The sequence below is a fragment of the Sinohyriopsis cumingii genome, chromosome 2 (genome assembly GCF_028554795.1).
Source record: "Sinohyriopsis cumingii isolate HCF-2022 chromosome 2, ASM2855479v2, whole genome shotgun sequence".
In the NCBI taxonomy this organism is placed as follows: domain Eukaryota; kingdom Metazoa; phylum Mollusca; class Bivalvia; order Unionida; family Unionidae; genus Sinohyriopsis; species Sinohyriopsis cumingii.
Window position 1 is genome coordinate 136,530,413 of NC_142962.1, and position 20,124 is coordinate 136,550,536.

At 35.5% G+C, this 20,124-nt stretch overlaps 1 protein-coding gene across 2 annotated transcripts in view; it reads right to left on the minus strand.

The window, feature by feature from the left end:
* The window catches only part of LOC149805906 (cadherin-99C-like), a 148,808-nt gene extending 130,023 nt beyond the window's left edge, over nucleotides 1-18,785 (minus strand). For both annotated transcript variants that reach the window (XM_089950670.1, XM_089950669.1), the window contains exons 1-4: nucleotides 18,687-18,785; nucleotides 14,663-14,719; nucleotides 10,015-10,208; nucleotides 9,005-9,085 (exon numbers count right to left, since the gene is read on the minus strand). In XM_089950670.1, coding sequence (XP_089806796.1) covers nucleotides 9,005-9,085; nucleotides 10,015-10,208; nucleotides 14,663-14,719; nucleotides 18,687-18,747 — 393 coding nt within the window. In that variant the 5' untranslated portion in view covers nucleotides 18,748-18,785. The remainder of the gene's footprint in view (nucleotides 1-9,004; nucleotides 9,086-10,014; nucleotides 10,209-14,662; nucleotides 14,720-18,686) is intronic.
* Nucleotides 18,786-20,124: the final 1,339 nt, after the last annotated feature.

Genomic DNA, 20,124 nt, shown 5'->3' on the forward strand with positions numbered 1-20,124 from the left:
TGGTCCTATGACCATGTCCATTCAAACTGAACAATTAGAGTTAATGCTACATAAGCAGACTACCTATAATGAGCGTGGTCCCATGACCATGTATATTCAAGCTGAGTAATTTTAGTTGATTTTACAAAAGCAGGCTACCTTAAATGAGTGTGGTCATATGACCATGTGAATTCAAGCTGAACAGTTCGAGTAGATTTTATAAAAGCTATTTTAAATACATGCTCCTATGACCAGGTCATCTGAAGTTGAGCAATTCGAATTGATTTAACAAAAAAAGACAATTTTAAATGAGAATGGTCCTATGACCATGTGAATTCAAGCTGAGCAGTTTCAGTTGATTTTACAAAAGTGGACTACTTTAAAATAAGTGTGTTCCTAAAGCTTTGACAATTCTTTATCAAAACATAACTTTTGCAGCACTGCTCAACTTAAACTCACACAATGTTCTGATTGGGTGAAACTTGGATTTGAAAAATGCAACACAAAACAGAATTTACAAAATTTATTTAATTTCACATATTTAACTCAACAAAGAGAAACCTTTCAATGCTGAGAGCTGTTCACTGAAATTTCCCTTAAAGGAAATTTGTAAGTAAATTATGTGTCTCAGAGAATACATACCCGAACACATTAGATTAGGACTATTATCCTGCTATCTCATGAATCCAGCCGTACTAAAAGACAAAAATCTTTTCCTATTTCACATAGTCATCAGGCAATAACTCTTGCCCATTACTTACCCTTGCTACTACCATTTGTCACTAGTTTTGTATGTGAGTGATATACTAACAAGGATACTTGCATGGCAGGGTGGATGGTTTAATTATCTTTAAAATTTTCTTTCTTTTTCAAATACATTCCCCAATCACATTAAATTAGATTAATAGGTAGGAGGAGGAGGGAATGCTGAGCATTCAACCTCTACCATGTGTATCCTTCTAGGGAATGATGGCTGGATTCCCCATGCAAACGATAACCCATTCTCCTAATTACATAAGCAGATTCACAGCCCAGGGTCACTTGATCTGTGACATTTTCATATGCTTAAGAAGATAATTATAGAAATCAGCTTACCTACAAAATTTTGCTGGTGAATCCAGCAAACTTGATAGGCTGTATTAATTATTTCAGTTGGGTCTGGTGGTTATCTGGTCTGCCCCTACAGGACTTAAAAGATTCAAGGTTTGCCTCTGCAATGCTAAATCACTAGAATAAATAGGCACTTGCACATACCACGACTTGTCCCTGTGTGTTTCAAGCAGTGCTTGAGTGTGCAAATAGGATCTTGCATAGCTGCTGTTCTTAACCTGTCTAAGAGGATAGCAAGTGAGCGACAACACTTTGATAATTACAGACAGATGGTAACCTATTTTTGGCTACAATGCCTGGTTGTGTCAAGATTATCACTGAACCATCCAATCTGAACTGCAAATAGTTTCGAACGATGGAAGTGCATGTAGCTCATGTAGGGTATAATGCTGAAGCTAAAGCTATCAGAAAGTATGTTCTGTATGAGGGTAACTTTAGCAAGTTTGGGCGCAAAGCTTGAATTCATTTTAACTGAGCCATGTTAAAACCCGTGACAGATTCCATTTTGGAAACTGTCAGGGATTATGGTCGCATGAGATCAAAATTTGCTAAAAGATCAAACAGAATTTTATCTTGCCTGATATCATGTCTACCATGATGCCAAAATGTCTGACATCATGGAAATGTAGCCTTTGATAGTAATTGGGGCCAACTGTTTGTCTTCTAAGAGACAGAGAAAAAAGTTGATTAGATGTTATTGACATGGCGACAGTCCCTGAAAAGGTGCTACTTTCCCTAATACACCTTCAGAGTGAAGGTCCTTCTTGCTCTCAAAGATTCTCTCCACAATCAAATGTTTAAAATGTTTGTCTCACAAGGCTATCCATACAAGAGCCAAGTGTGCAGAAGAAGATGGTCTAGACACGGGTGAAACACCTGTGACTCTGGATGCTTGAGAAGATTCGGCTTAGCCAGAATCTTCCTGGGCAGATCTACCGCTTGATCGTGTAGATCAACACCCAGGATTTGACCTATATGAAAGAGACTATCAGAATCATCTTGCATTTCTAACCCCATAACTTCAGGATTATTTTGGTATCAAGACAGGGGGAGAGAGGCAAATGCCCACAACCCCTCCCAACTATTTGTCAGTGTGTCCAGGGTCCAAGCTTCAGGGTTTGGCACTGGAGAAAGAATGGTGGCTATCTATCATTGGATACACCCAAACAGCACAGCAGCACAGATCTGAGCCAAGATCAAATGATGGAGAGACCATACAGGTGAAGGACTTGACCTTCCTTGATAGAGTGTCAGCCAAGACAGTGAGTCTGCTGGAAATGTGTCTGATCTGTATCTTGATATGGAGATTATTGCACCAGTGGAGGATCTGCCAAATTAGAAGATACAGGTCAGGTGATCTGGTGCTCCCGTTTCAGAAGGTAGGACACCACCACAGAGTTCTCCGGCATAATGAGGACCGTTTTGCTTTACAGCAAATCTTTGCAGAAATAAGAGGCACTGATGAAAACCATCATTTCTAAAAGGTTCATGTGTAGAGGTCGCTCCATAGCCCCTTATATTCAGCTGATGATATTAAAGTCTGACAACAGACAGGCACTCCAACCGTAAATGCTGGCATTGGTACATACCGTTATTTTCGAGTGAGGCTTCTCCAACAGGATCCCCATGGTCAGCCAAGCTGGCTGGCACCACTCATGCAGGAATGATCGTATCTCAGGAATGATTGTGACTGTTTGATCAGGATGACTTCAAAAAGGGTGCCACAGTGCAAGCAACATCATTTGTAAGGGGCACATAAAAAGATGCCCAAACTGGATTAGGTATGCTGACACATTGAAATCCAAAGAGTTGCTAGAACTATCTCACTGAAATCCAAGTCCTGTTGAAAACGAATTCAAAGATTCTGTTTAATCAAACAGGAGGAAGCTGTACCAGATTCAGGCTGGTGATAAACTCCGTAACCAAATTGATAAAAAGTTGGAATGGATGGAGGTCAGACTTTTTGCAGTTTACTAGAAAGCCTAGATGATCTAAAAGTTACAGAAAATCATTTCTGCCTTTGAGTAGGACAGAATTTACCATACGTTTCTGGAGGATGTCATCATGGTATGTTGCCGTTATTGTAGATGAAGTCGATCAGAACAGAGTAACAACACAATCCATAACCATGGTATAAACCCAAGGGCTGATGTAGAAGGCAAAGGGTCTGACTTTGAACTGCTAAACCATGTCACAGCAAAACAGAAATTCCCATGTTGTGGGGTGTATATGAAGATAAAAAATATGCATCGGTCAGATCAAGACTGAATCGGCATACTTGTCCCATTGGATGAAAAAAAGGATTGATCTCGACATTTCCATCTTGAATTTTGTAGGTGAAATAAATTGGTTGAGCAACTCAAGTCGATGATTGCCCTTCACCCTCTGAATAAGAAAATCCTTGAATAAAACCCTAGCAATTTGTCATCTTTATACAGTCTCCATTGCCTGTTTTTCATGGAGTGACAGACCATATCTCCTGTTGTAGAAGGTATCCTTCCGACCTGACAGTATGTCTGTGAAAAGAGGATAGGAGATAAGGGGAAGGGGGATAAATGAAATCCAAAGTCCTTCCAAAATGAAAGGGATCACCCAATCTTCCTGAGGGAATAGGGAGATTCACTGACCCTGAAATTGCAGGAGTCGACTGCCAACAAGTAGGCTGTAAGCAGGAAGTGGAGAGGGTAGGTCCATGTTTGTGGTTAGGAGGCTTGAAGATGTATTGTTGCTTCCTAGTTTGTTTAGACTATTGTCCCCCAACATTGGGTTGGGATCTATCTTTATTCACATCTAACTGATAAGGTCCCTGTCCCAAGGCCTCTTAGTGTCACTCTTCACTGGCAGGGCCTGAATGTTTCCAAATGGCTATGTGGATTGAGCAGTGAGTTGGAGGAGCAGTTCCTGAGCTGCCGCCCCTAACGTTTTCAATTATTCCTACTAAAAACAATGGTGACCCAAACAGAGTCCTCTGCAAAGTGAGGGTATGATGAGGCTTGGTGGACTGCACACATGCGTCATGTGGTGTCAGGTCTAACCTGGTTGAAGCAGTTAATGCACTGGCCATGGCATGGTGAGCTGCTCAGTTAACAACTCTAGCAATTCTGGCCATCACCTCCGAAGCGTGTTTGCTGGATTTCTCAGCATGATGGAAAATTGTCAATGAGGACAAATCTACCATTGAAGACGTAACAACAATGTTCCAGACTAGCTTAGGCATCGCATGGAACACATTTTGTCCACTTTATAAGACAGTGGAGTAGACATATGAACAGCAGCTAGACTTTTGTCAGGGGCTGGGAGATCAGTTATGAAGCCATCTGAGTTTTATACCAGTGAGATGAGAATGTTGATGGAATTTGGCTTTCTGAGAACAAAACCCTAGAATTCCCCAGGTTACCAATTGTACCAGAAAGCCAGTCAATGATCTTAATTTTTGCCAATTGAGGAAGGAGCTGGAAGGACAGCATCTCTTCCTCCTCATCAAAATCTACCAATGCTTTAACATTAGAGTCTTATGTAGCAGTAAGGGGGTGGAGGGCATTATGAAGTTGCCAACATCCTATAAATTTCCTTGACTGTGGCCTTAACCCTTTACCTCATGCTATTTAATGGTAGGGTGTGAGTATGGCTGATCTGAAGGAGCTTCAACACATTCAATGTCATTAACTCTTCCTTGTGGATAAGCAGTGAACATATGAAATCCTTCACTGTCAGAACTGCCAGCTGACTTGCCCATCGGCCTAGATGCTGTGGTATAGATGGTCACCGATTCTGGCCGCTCCAAAAGGCCTGGCTGGCTGGACAGATATCTCACCGAGATCTCTGCCATAATAAGGGTTATGCGCTGAAGGTGTAGCTAGATGGACAGATCTGTCACTAAGATCCCCATAAATCCTAGCTGGTTGGACTGTTTCATCAAAAAGGTCCCCATGCTGGGATGGCTGGATGGCCAGTGATGGCAGGACTGTCAAGACTGGATGGCCGGTGACAGTGCATTTTTATTATGAACTGGATCCAATGGAACTGGTACAAACCCTATGTGTCTTGACTTACAGGCCCAAAAGCCATGCTCAGACAAGTGGGGAGAATTACACCTACTGAAAATAACTAAAATTAGGGGAACACTTGCCCAATTAGTAGGAATAAGGTGCGCAAGCAAGAAAAGGAAATGGAGGTAATATTTGGCCAGATGTCAGTAATTGTGTTGTTGTCTCCTGGACCAGACAATACATCTGTTTGAAGGCAGAAGGTTGTACCCTTCCTCATGCTCCTCCTCCCCTGCCACTAATGTTACTGTGGCTGACAGCTGCAAATGATAAATTTTTAGATGGGGGGGGGGGGCGTACCCCAGTGTCCCCCCGCAAGACTCAAAAGAGAGGCTGACCTGGAATGTATACTGAGGGCATCAATGCTATCCATCTTTCCTCATCTTGTTCCTTCTTTCCTTCTTTTCTGCTGACTTCTGGACTACTATAGCCCAGACTTCTGCTGACCAAGTATTACATACACTGCATGGTATAGACTTTGTACACTTAGGACATACAATACTAGACTCATGGATGTCTTCCTTTGCTTTGAACTTTTTGCATTTCATGCATTTAATTGACTTTCCCACTGAAACAACACAAGAAGAGAAAATCAACACACAAATTATTAATTCAGTATGTTGCCAGCTCACAAATATGACTCCTAATATTAATAGAAAAAGCAAAAATAGTTTTAGCTTTAGTTAACATTTCTATTGAAATAACACAAGAGAAGAAAGAACTAAACACAAATTAGCAATGCAGCATTTAATTAACTTGCTGATACCATCTCAGTTAAAACAGTACAGTGTCATGTTAACTCACCAATGACAAAATGTCAATGATAGCATGGTGTAATGTGGTCTTAAATTGACAAAGTCCATAAAGGTGACAAAGACAGTAAAATTTGGCAGATATTATAAAAACAGTGTATACAACCCGCAAAAGAATGATTATCTCACATAATAAATCCAAAATGAAAGTTTGATGGTCCAGTTTGAATACTAAAATGGCTTGCATTATCGTAGGTAAAATCTACGATGTTATCAGTAGAGCAGTGAAGCTAAAAACTAGCAACAGCTAGCAATGACAAAGGGGAGGTAAAAACTGAAAATGACAATTTTCATCTTTTTGTAGTGCTTGATTCGTGAGGTAGCAGGGTAATATTCCTAATGTAATGTGACTGGGAAACATATTTGAAGAAGAAATTAAATTCTGCTTCTTTTCCTGAATGTTTAATTCAATTTCAATAAAAGGTAACCCAGTAAAACAAAACTCAGCAAAAGAAATGTTTGGTTCAAAACGTCAATTTTACATTAAAATGAACCCCATACAGCCGGCAAGTGGTCTATTAAGCCATACAAAGTAACAAAAAAATGGCATCATAGAAACATGTACTGTACAGATGAATTACATCCTAACAATAACATATAACTGGATATTTGATAATTTGTCAAAACAAAACATTAACTTTAATGTGATATGCTATATCTTTATCTCAGGGGAAAGAAATGAACCTGAGTAAACCAAAAACTCTAAAACCTGAAAATTATATGCCAACCACTGGCGAGAAAAAAAGTGTATTCCAAGTGGACAAAAAGATTAATCCGAACAGAAAAAGAGTAATCCACATATAACGTAATAACATTCAATGAGCATATGTACCACATGATTTGTTTACCCCTCTGGTCTTTTAACATCAATTACTGCTTCAAGTTTTCAAATATAGCACGTTAAGCTTTAAAATGCTACAGCCTCTCATATTGTATTTCAAAACACTTTGTAACAGCTGAGATTGTGAATGTTTTGAACACCAGTAAAGTGCTAAGTGCTGGGTTACAGAGCCTGAATCTGAATTTACTTTTATTTGTATTAACAATACTGAACAAAATCTCAGTCAGCATTATAATGATAAAGAACCAATATTCCTTTCATAACCTAACAAAAAAAGAGGAAATATATGTCTTCCAGTTGTTGGGTCCTTTAGCTGGAAAATAATGTGCCATTGCACATCAACTTTGTCCGCATGAAGTACATTGTCAAGTAGAATGCCAACTTGATACTTCAGGAGTTCTCCTTCTAATTTATTGGCAGCCTTACCTGCAGCAAGGTGCATCATATGACGGGGACAAACTGATACATACACTGTTGGAAACATTTTTCAAAATATAGAATGAAACTCATTTATGATTTCCACTCATCACTGATGCATTATACAGTTCTGCCAAATTAAGTTTATTCAAAGCATTATTAAGCAAGTAAAAAATGTTTTCTCTAGTGGAATCTACTGTTAGTTCTGGTAATGATGGTAATGAAAAAAGAGTACACTGACTTTGTCCTTTTTGTTGTCAGTCTCTTACACAGACTGGGCGCAACATTTTGGTATCATAATCACTGTTCCTGTCTGTAGCAATGCTAAATGGCCCAATTTTCATGGATTCTGCAATTTTAAGTGAATTATCTTCTGCTAAACACCAAACAATATTACATGATTTTGTTCTTGCACATGCATATTTTCTGCAATTTTGGAATCAGGAAACCTCCATTTGAACAAAAGACCAATGTAGTCTTCTACTGATAGGGGTAGTCAGTGTTCTATTAAGAACTCGGTAAATAATGCCTCTGCATTTATACAATTTGTGTCCTCAATTTAGTTCTGCTGTAAAAAAGAAGTTACCATAGTACTAGAGTTAGTAAAACGAGCCAATTCAAGGTTTCTTTGTTTTACCACCATGACCAATATTAAAATCCTTTCCACACAGCCTGCAATGGGCATGAAGCTGCACTAGAATGAAACATTGTATTGTGTAATTCATGTATTCATCTCTGAATCGGTTTTTTGTCTTTTTCTAATCAATCTGTGAAATTATTTGAAAAACATTTTTGCTCTAACTCATGCATCAAATAGAATAAATATGACTTGACTTTTAGCGCCAAATACCTACAGACTGGTTCTGTACCATATATGAATTAAAATAAAGAATCTGTGAGCAAAGATTAAAATTTAGAAAACTAGCCTGTTCTCTCCTAGCTAAGCCATACAGCAGCTATAAATAGAAACTATGGTCAGAAGTTTGAAAGTAGAAACCAGCTTGTTTCTTGGAAATAGGGCAGCTGCTATAAACAGAACATAATACTGTTAGGAAAGTGCATGCAAGTCTATGGACAAGTATACTCTTATGTTGTAGTTACATAGAAGCCGTCTTTTCTAGAATACAGTCTGAAAGGTTAATGGAATGTTAATAAAAATGAGAAAACAAATCATTAATCTTGGGGGTGGATGGGGATATATCAAAAACACATAATCTGAATACATTTACACACAAGGCGTAATTTAGTGAAAAAAAAGCGTAATGATTATACCAAAAGTATAATGGTTGGCATATATGTTTCAGGCCAATGCATTTCGATCAAGAAAAGTGTCAGTGGTTATAATGAGAACTACAAATATAATGCTCTGCTAAATTAAGTACTCTATTAAAAATTTACAAACTAATTTTAAATGGGTTCAGATTACAAGGACAAAAACAAAAACTTCAAATTTCAGTACAATTAGAAACTAAAGGACACACACATATGCATCAAATCATGGAATTTGTTGCTTTCAAAGACAAGTTAACAACTATTTATTTTGCACTGCTTATTTAGCCTTTACTCTGGACTTGCTAAGACACAACACCTTAAAACAACAAATCATTAAATATTTTGTTTCAAAGAGAAAGTTTACAACTTTTGTATGGTATATTTTGCACTGTTTATTCATCATTAGTTTGGACTTAAAAAGAAATGGCACCCTGCAAGCACACAAGTCAAAGAGTTAACATCATTCAAAATCAAAATAACTAAAACAAATGCATTTAGGAACTTATTTTCTACACTTATTCAATTACCGTAGACGTATCAGCATTGGAGGTACACTTCAGCTGAAATGATATGATCTCATTGTCATCCAAATTTGTAAAAGCAGGACCCTGAAATGAAAGACAATGAATGTTTCATAAATAGATTTACAAGAAATGATGAGGAAATTATCAATCATTGATGCTTTAGGCTCCAGTACTTTTTTAAGGCAAAGAAACCTAATAACTTTTATATCAATGACCTTGTCGAAAGCAGGACCCGAGGATCTAAAAATGTTCCTACTAAAATTGTGAATTATGAATTGAATCCATTGAATACTTGTAAAATCACATCTAAATTTCTATTTCATATTAATTTGATATTTTACTTCTGTAATTGATTCTCCTTCCTTATCTCTTGTACAATACATACGAATTTACGGACATTACATGGAACATATTAAAATCTATTTTATCAAAACAATTTCCTTGCAATATATATAACCCCAATTATATTCTGTATGATTTATTTTCTCAATTTGTAAAAAACAAAGACTTCAACAAGCATCACATTAGAATCATTCTCAATAATATATGACCATTTTAGAGCAGGTTATAAAATATCAATAAAATGTTCACAAATGTTTTATCACCTGAATGCTGCAGGAAGAAAAGAATTAAGTTCAGAAATAAAAATATTGCATAGTTATATACATTGAAACGTTAAGAAATGAAAACTCCATTAAACTGTCACTGATCATCAAAGAATACTTATCTGAAACTGAGGGTTGTCTCTTTAATTTAAGTTCAAGTACAATTTATGCATATCTCTTCATGATATTAAAACTAATTTACATTCCTGTCCACTTTATTACCTGAATGCTGCTAGCAGAGAAATATAGAATAGTTACATATATTCAAAGAAGAAAAAATGAAACCTCATTAAACTGTCACATATCATTAAAGAATTCTTTATCTAAATCTGAGAGATGTCTATTCAATTTTAGTTTGAGTACAAGTAGAATTTAATGAAATCTCTTCCTCATATTAAATTAACTTACATCTCTGTCCACTGAAGTGATGAGACGAATCCTGGTCCCTGTCCCAACATCCTCAATTCTGAAAGTGTTGTTAGGATTCGGGGCTAATGGGTTGTCACTAGTCATTATTAATTTTATCCCATTAGCGGCACCTAATGATCCTGTCACTGGAAGAGAAGCTTGGTATGGGCTGGTGCTGCTCAAAATCTGATTTGCTGTAAAAGGATTTCTAAGATAATGTATTCTGCCCAGACTGACAGAATTAAAATCAACATGCATCGAGCAAGCATTTAATAACTGAGAATGACCAATGACATCTTTTCCCATCCTTGTTTGAAATGAGAGTAATCAATTTTTAATGCAGATGAACTCTGGTGTGTTTTTCATAGAATTTAATGAAAACTCTGAACACAGGCTATGCTGGAAGGTCAGATTGGTAATGTGCTGACCTTTCCAAAAAATTAACATAATGTTGTAATAACTTTTAACCAGTGTATTTTCCCACCACCGCAATTATACTCTAACACTAATGCTTCTATTAAAAGGGAATTCTGATTGACCTTTCTTAAATATCCAATATTTATGAAGTGCAACATACATCTCCAATTTTGTCATTTTTATTTTTTATCTCTTCTTATGCTTCATAAAACCTCACAAAATCATCCTTATGCAAAATGTGATAAAAACATGTATACACATCATATGCAATGCTTCTGGGATGTAGTGTCAAATGACATATAGTGCCATTTAAGATTGCCCAGTGCACTTTTTGGTCTCACCAATTAACATTAATTTCCTAAATGGTAAGGGTAAAACAATTATATATCAGTGTATGAACACTTCTGCTATATCAATACCATATCAATACCCATATTGATACATGATGTGAAGTACCTTTACAAATGATAATGACCTTATACAAGTTACTTTAATCTAAAGCAGTTGTGAAAAATTCTTAGTCGTTTTCCTTTTTATTCTTTAAATTGAGAATTCATCTGAGAGAGCTATAGCAAACACATCAGTAAAAATGAAAACTGTTCACAACACTCTCACAACTTCTACAAATTAACACATGGTGACTAACTCATTTGATTCAAAATCTCCCCACCTCTCCCCCATCAATTTAAAGCAATTACTTCATTATGTTCAGATATTGATAAAATAATATCAATGTAAAGAAGACGTTCCAGATTTGTTCCTCATGTTTGATCGATTTAATTAATTTAATGATCAAATAATAAATACTTTTACATGAAATTTCGTGCATGTTGTCTACTTGGAATGAATAAAAGGGCTACACTTTCAATGTGTCAGGCAGTGATATATGTTAAATTCAGTTCTGATTAGTGGTTATTTTTTGTTCAAGTCCTGAGAAAAATAATAAGGACCAATCAGAACTGTAGCTTATTAATTGCATGACACACCTAAGTACTGGTGTCTAAACCCAATCCAAATAGATACAAAGCAAGACAGAAACTTTCTGCAAAAGTGACTTTTAAATGATCTGTAAAATACTTAAAATTGTACAATGAGAACAAGTTTGGAGTGTATACTTGTATAGTTCACTGATATATGATATCAGAAACTCAATGTGCTGACATCATTTAAAAACAAAATATTTATCATTGGGGACAGATTCCAAACTGCATTAGGTGAAATAACCTTGTTAAAATTTTGTAGAGGGGATTGGGAAAGAAATGAGTGCCTGACCCTATTAAGTGCCGACCAGTGAGTGCCCCTGTACTCAAATAAATGCTGAAAGCACCTGTTTTTCCAGGCTGAATTTTTGTTCTCTAACTCAGAGAATAGAAGCATGTGTGATTTGTATATCAATCTCATATATGAACTATGTCACAGAATTAGGCAAAGAAATAACTTGGTTTTGTCTTAAAAACAATTAGGCTATTTCTCGTTGTACATGCGTACAACGTTATATAGGGTGAATGTGTTTTTCCAGGTAATCGACTGTATAACATGTACCTAGCCACAGATTACTTGTGTCAGGTTTCATGACTAGCTGTTTGTGTCTGTGTTGGCAGCTGTGTCTGTGTTGGCAGCTGTGTCTGTGTTGGAAGCTGTTTCTGACTGTGTTTGAAGATGATTCTGACTGTTCGTAGCTGACTGTTATAGTAGCTGACTATCATGGTAGCTGACCGTGTTTGTAGCCGTGAATGTCGATGTAATGGTATTGTGAATATAACTAGAGCGGTCCGAAGCTGTACGAAGCCGTCTAAAGTTTCTTGGAGTCATCTGGAGCTTCCAGAACAACGCTGTCTGTTGTGATAACATTATCGCGAATCTTAGTCGTGATAAGATTATTGTGAATCTTAGTCGTGATAAGATTGTGAATCTTAGTCGTGATAAGATTATTGTGAATCTTAGTCGTGATAAGATTATTGTGAATCTTTAGGTGTGTCAAGAGTATTTTGAATCTTGTGTAAGATTATTTTTGAATCATTATAATTTTGTTCGAGATTTTGTGAATATCTTGTTGAACAAAATACTGTTTAAGGGGTATGTGCAGTCCATGAGGGTTCTTGGATCTGCACTTCATTTTATTTAATATTTGTTTTGTTTATTTAGAATTGTATTTTTACATCATATATTTATCATTATTAATTCATTCATAAAATTCCATCTTTCCCACATTGTGTTTGGCTTGTTCATTAGTCCAAAAACCCACTTGGTTACAATTCTGCGACAAACTATTTAAAAAAAATATAATTTATGTCTGTGGGAAATAACTTAGTGATCTGATCCCTAATATGTAATACATATAAATGAAAAACATTTCTGCTTTGAGCTTATGTAAAACTATCCTTTAGGATGCTTTATACAGCTAATTGTCATAAAGGCTATTACAACATAAATGTGATCTGAGATAAACAACTACCATTTCACATATTACTTTACTGGTTGCCAATAGCTAAGGTGGTGTGTTAAGTCCTTTGAAGACTCCTAAAAGGGAGCCCATGAGGCTAATTTAGATAGGTATAGTTCAAAACGCAGAATAACCCAATTTGTTTGAAGTCAATCAAAGCAATGCACGCTGAAGAACAAAAGTAACTACACATCGTTGGCAAGATATAACAACAAAAAAGAAGTACACCATAGATTTTTTATGAAATTTCAGAGGGGACTGGAATTTTAGAACTTTGTAACAGAGAAAAGTAACCAAATTCCTTTATTTTTCAAATTGCTAAGGTACTTGTCCATGTCAGTGATGCTGGACATACATGCAGTAAATAATTTATATTGGAATGATTACTCTCAGAACACTTATGTAATGGTAATAAAAAAAATCATAAAACAATATAAATTTGTACAGATATGTTACCACAATGAAAAAAAAAATCACTAAGAGACAGCTCAATTATTATTCCTTGAACTTTATTTGAAACATCTTAAACAACACAACAGCAATTATACAAAACAAAAAAATCAAAATCCTTATTCAAATGCTTCTGCCAAAATCATATTTTTAGCAGTCTTTCCTTTTTATCTCACTTCAACCAAACGATGGCCAATTTATAATAAAAAAAATCAAAAGCCATCATTAACCACACTTGATCACTTTCCTACTTATAACATCTCAAACAACATCCAGCATTTGGTCCTAAACTCTTCAGATTGCAACATTAAGGTTCTTTCCAAGGTTTACCTGGGTTCTTCTTCCACCATTTATACTGGCTGCCATGTATAGCCTATCTTGTGCTGAAAATGATGTTAAAGCCTACAACAACAACGATAAGGTAATCAATTAACATCTTGTTGTGTACACATGTTAACATATTACTCTTGCACGTATAATTGCAATGGTTGCAATGATTGATGGAATAGTTCCAGTACCCAGTAGACTGGTTCTGACTGGTTTCTGTAATGCATGGGCAGAATAAATGGAAATACAGTTTTTTATCTTCAATTTATTTTTAATCCTGTCAGTTTTCAAAAGCAGCTTATAAGAACTACAAAATGGTATGTGTGGTAGACAGCCCTAAAAGCAGTACTGGCATTTTTGTCCTACCACCAGTAGAATCACATGTATATTAAAACCATGTGAGCACTAATTAAGTAGTCCATGCAATCCGTTCCCCATTCATAGGTCAAATACTTCAACTTGTATGGGACGTTTACAGTTTTTGACACAAGTACAGCGAGTAAATGACCGTCATAAAGGTAAGGGGCATATGTGGGGATACATATTAATACTTTACTAAATGTCTTTCAACAATTTGAAAATATAATGCTGCATTTCATCAGCAAGATCAAAGTTTTCTCAGGCAAATTAGATTATTTTTTTCCAACAAGCATAAAGGGGACTTGACGTAGACTACAAGAGAGGACATATGAAATTCGTGGGATCCCAGGTGTCATGATATCGGCTGTTTTTTTAGCAATGACTACCATTGTTTCTCTGGCTTCTGCACTTCAGGTGATAAAAACGAAATAATTGAGCTAATTTTCTCTGACAGACCACATAAATCAAATGCTATAAATCAATTAAATATTGTAATAAGGGAACATTATAACAAAGACTTTGAAATATATATTTAGTCAGGAATCTGACAAAGGAATTTGAACTCAAGACATTATAAAAGAGGAAGCGTCTTATCCAAGAACATAACAAACAATTTTTACTATATTTTGAAGGGCTCAGGATAGTCCATACCTGTCACATTTCCTTCGTCAAGTGTTACAGTGATGGTAGAAGCCATGGTGCATGGTGCTGAAGATGATAAAATACAAACAATTATATATATATATATATATATATATATATATATATATATATATATATATATATATATATATATATATATATATATATATATATATATATATATATATATATATATATTATAATCACATATCAATCAGAATGCCTAACTCTGCTTTTCAAAGTTTTAGAATTGTCGGAAAGAAGGCAATAGAGTATTAATTATATATGTAGCTTCTGAAACTCGTACCGGAGTATTATTACAATCGAAATTTTCCATGAAAGTAGAATATACAAAGTAGGTGAATGCTAAGGTACTTTTTTCCTATTTGTCTTGTACAAATAGATATATCAAAAATACATTATAGAGAATGTTCAAGCAGGTTACATTAGTAGGGTAATACAGTGTGACCCCACTATAGCATGCTCCCTTATAATATGAATTCGGATATAGCATGGTCATGGCTCCTAAAATCCCATACACATGTATTTTCTTGTACATGAAAAAAAAACCTTCTTTCTTAAAAGTACAAAAAAAACCCAAAAAGTTTATTATTATTTTGGGGAAGAGATTGTGTATGTAACTTTTATATGCATTTTTCTAATATACAAAAATAACTTTATCTTCTTAAAAGTACAAAAATAACATGTAAAAGTTTATTCTGGGATCGTGCAGGGCTTCGCCAATGTCACAAATTGCGATTTTAGTTCCTTTTCTGGTTGCAAAATATACTATACGGCGATTTTGTTTTTGTTGGCGACATTGTTGGCAGAATAAAATTGTACATACACCCATTGGTTTGGCGTGGAGAAATTCAGAGGCACCATGAGAGGAAGCTTCAAACTTGATATAAAATGCACTGAAATTTATCTATTGTTACATGAACAATTCTGTCCATATTGACAAACCATCTTAACAATGCACTGTTACATCATAATCCGCTTATGTTGACATCTAGCAAGAGTACTGCATGCTGTGAGATATCCACTTGTTTTTACACAATATCTAGTAGTACAATTTCCATCAGGCTGTGGAAGAAATGATCAATCAGTGTATAGCAAGTGACAACTGTTTCTGTTAGCCAGCTTTAGCTACAAATAATATGGCATGTAAAAGAATCAAACCAATCCCATGTGTTTTGCATGCTATACTGGCTTGTAGGGTAATGACTAAACAAACATTTTATGTCAAAAATTTTGATCTACCTGACATTTTAGAGACAGGAATAATAGTATCGTATTATGATAATGTGAACCAAAATGATGGAAACTTAGGTAACCATATATAGACAGGTTTCTTGTCGGGTGGCCAACCACTAGAACCACTAGAAAGCAAATAGACAACAAGACACTAAGTCTGGTGCCCAACAATACTATTACAGGTTTGAGGACTGATTTATCAATCAAACTACAAATCATGATAAGAAAAGGAAATAGCTTGATATCATTTATTTGCTTATCTTATAAAAGACTAAATAAGTGTGGTAACATGTGTGACACCTTCCATTAGCAGGACTCATGGTGGGTTCCAATTTCGGGTCAATAACAGAAATTTACTGGACATGCAGAAATTTTCAAACTTGTTCTACCACCAAATTCTACATTCAAGACAGTCCTACTACGATGCTCAGTGGTATCACACATTGGCAATATAAAACTTGTTCTACCACTAAATTCTACATTCAAGACTGTCCTAGTGGTATCACACATTGGCAATATAAAACTTGTTCTACTACCAAATTCTACATTCAAGACAGTCCTACTACGATACTCAGTGGCATCACAAATTGGCAATATAAAACTTGTTCTACCACCAAATTCTACATTCAAGACTGTCCTAGTGGTATCACACATTGGCAATATAAAACTTGTTCTACCACCAAATTCTACATTCAGTACTGTCCTACTACGATACTCAGTGGTATCAAACATTGGCAGTATAAAACTTGTTCTACCACCAAATTCTACATTCAAGACAGTCCTAGTGGTATCACACATTGGCAATATAAAACTTGTTCTACTACCAAATTCTACATTCAAGACAGTCCTAGTGGTATCACACATTGGCAATATAAAACTTGTTCTACCACCAAATTCTACATTCAAGACTGTCCTAGTGGTATCACACATTGGCAATATAAAACTTGTTCAACCACCAAATTCTACATTCAAGACTGTCCTAGTGGTATCACACATTGGCAATATAAAACTTGTTCTACTACCAAATTCTACATTCAAGACAGTCCTACTACGATACTCAGTGGTATCACACATTGGCAATATAAAACTTGTTCTACTACCAAATTCTACATTCAAGACTGTCCTAGTGGTATCACACATTGGCAATATAAAACTTGTTCTACCACCAAATTCTACATTCAAGACATTCTTAGTGGTATCACACATTGGCAATATAAAACTTGTTCTACTACCAAATTCTACATTCAGTACTGTCCTACTACAATACTCAGTGGTATCACACATTGGCAGTATAAAACTTGTTCTACCACCAAATTCTACATTCAGGACAGTCCTAGTGGTATCACACATTGGCAGTATAAAACTTGTTCTACCACTAAATTCTACATTCAAGACAGTCCTAGTGGTATCGCACATTGGCAATATAAAACTTGTTCTACCACTAAATTCTACATTCAAGACAGTCCTAGTGGTATCACACATTGGCAATATAAAACTTGTTCTACTACCAAATTCTACATTCAAGACAGTCCTACTACGATACTCAGTGGTATCACACATTGGCAATATAAAACTTGTTCTACTACCAAATTCTACATTCAAGACTGTCCTATTGGTATCACACATTGGCAGTATAAAACTTGTTCTACCACCAAATTCTACATTCAAGACAGTCCTAGTGGTATCACACATTGGCAATATAAAACTTGTTCTACTACCAAATTCTACATTCAAGACAGTCCTACTACGATACTCAGTGGTATCACACATTGGCAATATAAAACTTGTTCTACCACCAAATTCTACATTCAAGACTGTCCTAGTGGTATCACACATTGGCAATATAAAACTTGTTCTACCACCAAATTCTACATTCAAGACAGTCCTAGTGGTATCACACATTGGCAATATAAAACTTGTTCTACTACCAAATTCTACATTCAAGACTGTCCTATTGGTATCACACATTGGCAGTATAAAACTTGTTCTACCACCAAATTCTACATTCAAGACTGTCCTATTGGTATCACACATTGGCAGTATAAAACTTGTTCTACCACCAAATTCTACATTCAAGACAGTCCTACTACGATACTCAGTGGTATCACACATTGGCAATATAAAGTGAACTGTCTACAATATTTTCCATTTGCCACTGATCCTTAAATCTAATTAGGGCATATACATGTCCACGCAAGCATATTTTCTATCTCTAATTAACTTATATATGACAAACATAAATCTACAGTAAGTAATAACAATGGGGGCTACATGTAAGAAACAGGCACCTAAATTTTTTTCCATTTAAAGTCAATTCTATACTGAAATCACACTGTTTTTAAAGCATTAATTTCAACTGTTCCCACTTATACCTTGGCTGAATATTAAATGATTTCCGATCAATTGAATTTTCTTTTACAGAAAATGTTGTTCTTTGTCATCTGACATCAAAAGACAGAAATGATATGTAACTTGTTTGAACTGTACTTTTATGCTACACATCTCTTAAAATGAGCCTATTTACAATAGAAGTAAACAAAGTACAGTATCGCAAAATGTATGAAAATTGTATTACACACCGGAAAGCAGGTCAGTGACCTAGCTTTGTCAGATTACAAATATTTATCTCAAGACCCCATGACAGAGTAACTTTGGTTGCAAAAGGTTAAAATGTATTTGAAGTTGAACCCTAGGTGTCACCATGTACCATAAATCATCTTTCAAAAAAAAATGCATGTTATAACTAACACTGGACAACATACAAATAGGAAATTACCCTGGGCTCTGGCAACAGGCAGCAAAAGCACAAAGGCAAGGAAGACAAAGGACCACCCCATCTTGCAAGTGTTTGGAGCAAACAGCTCTCTGCAAATATCTGAAATAAAGAAAACAAGGGCTTCCTGCTTTTGATACGACATGGTGTCTAACTAATCTGAATATTTCTGTGTTCAGTGATATGTTCAAATAAAACTATGGGGCACATATAAATATATAAGAGAACTTTCAAAAGTTTGACTACTCTTAAATTCAAATAAAATCATTTAACAAAGAAACATTTCTTGCCTAAATTTAAACTTTCAATATTTTGAAAACTAATACATGTAATTTTTAAAAAAATCACATTCCAGTACTTGATATGTATAATAAATGAGGCAACAAAATGCCTTTGTTTAAGCTCATCACAGTTTATACTCTTGAAATATTTAAATGCCCTGGGTAATCTAAATCCATGTTCATTGTTTCTGTGCATTAGTGCACAAGCTATCATGTCGACTATAACCTATTTTATTTCTCTTATCATTCACTGCAATTGAATCAAACTGGTTTTCAAGTACTATTGTTTTCAAAAATTTGAAAATTTAAAATTACCATTTTTATTGTTGTTTAAACTGTATAAAGTGGTGTTTTAAACGCACATATATCCATTTCCAAAATCATATGATGCTAAGTTCTATGGAATAGTTAATGAAGATAAAAAAATAACTGTCCAAGGTAGCTCATCATTGTGACATCATCAGTATATTGTGACATCTGCTGCATGATGTAATATTGTTAGCCATAAGGTCTATCTCTGCAAGAGACAAATCTTGGAAATTTGTTGCCAATAAATTAAGAAAATCTTCAGATCCCTGAACAAACACCACTGTAGAGAAAAAACTGGAGCAAACTGAGATCTAAACTAAGCGTGATGCACTTATCAAACCTTGAGGATTTCTCCATATCCACCAAATTTACAGAATTATGGCTGTGGTGTTGCTCCATATCAGGAGGCTAACACAGTCCTACGATGTAAGACATAGCACACGTTGTTTTTATTTTAGTACTATCACCCCCCAGAACAAAAATATCGGATGATGTGTCTTACGTTGTAGGACTACTGGCTAATACACTGTGAGAAGTATGGCATCTGTTTTGAAAACCAATACAATTCCCTTCCTCCACCTTTGCCACAATTATACTGACTGAATCTGCCTTTTCCATCAAACAAAAGATAAAAGCTTAAACATTAATTGCAGGAATTCAACTGAATTGGATTGCTTTGAGTTATGTGCCTAGAGACACCACAAGAGATGTGATAGAAAAACTTTATATTCCACTTATCGCTCTTGTTAATTTGAACTGCCATGCTGTGCCATGAAAGTGAAAGTAATTCTCATTAAACCATATGTACTAGCTTATAAGTTGACTCAAACTGCAATCTACAAAGATCATGA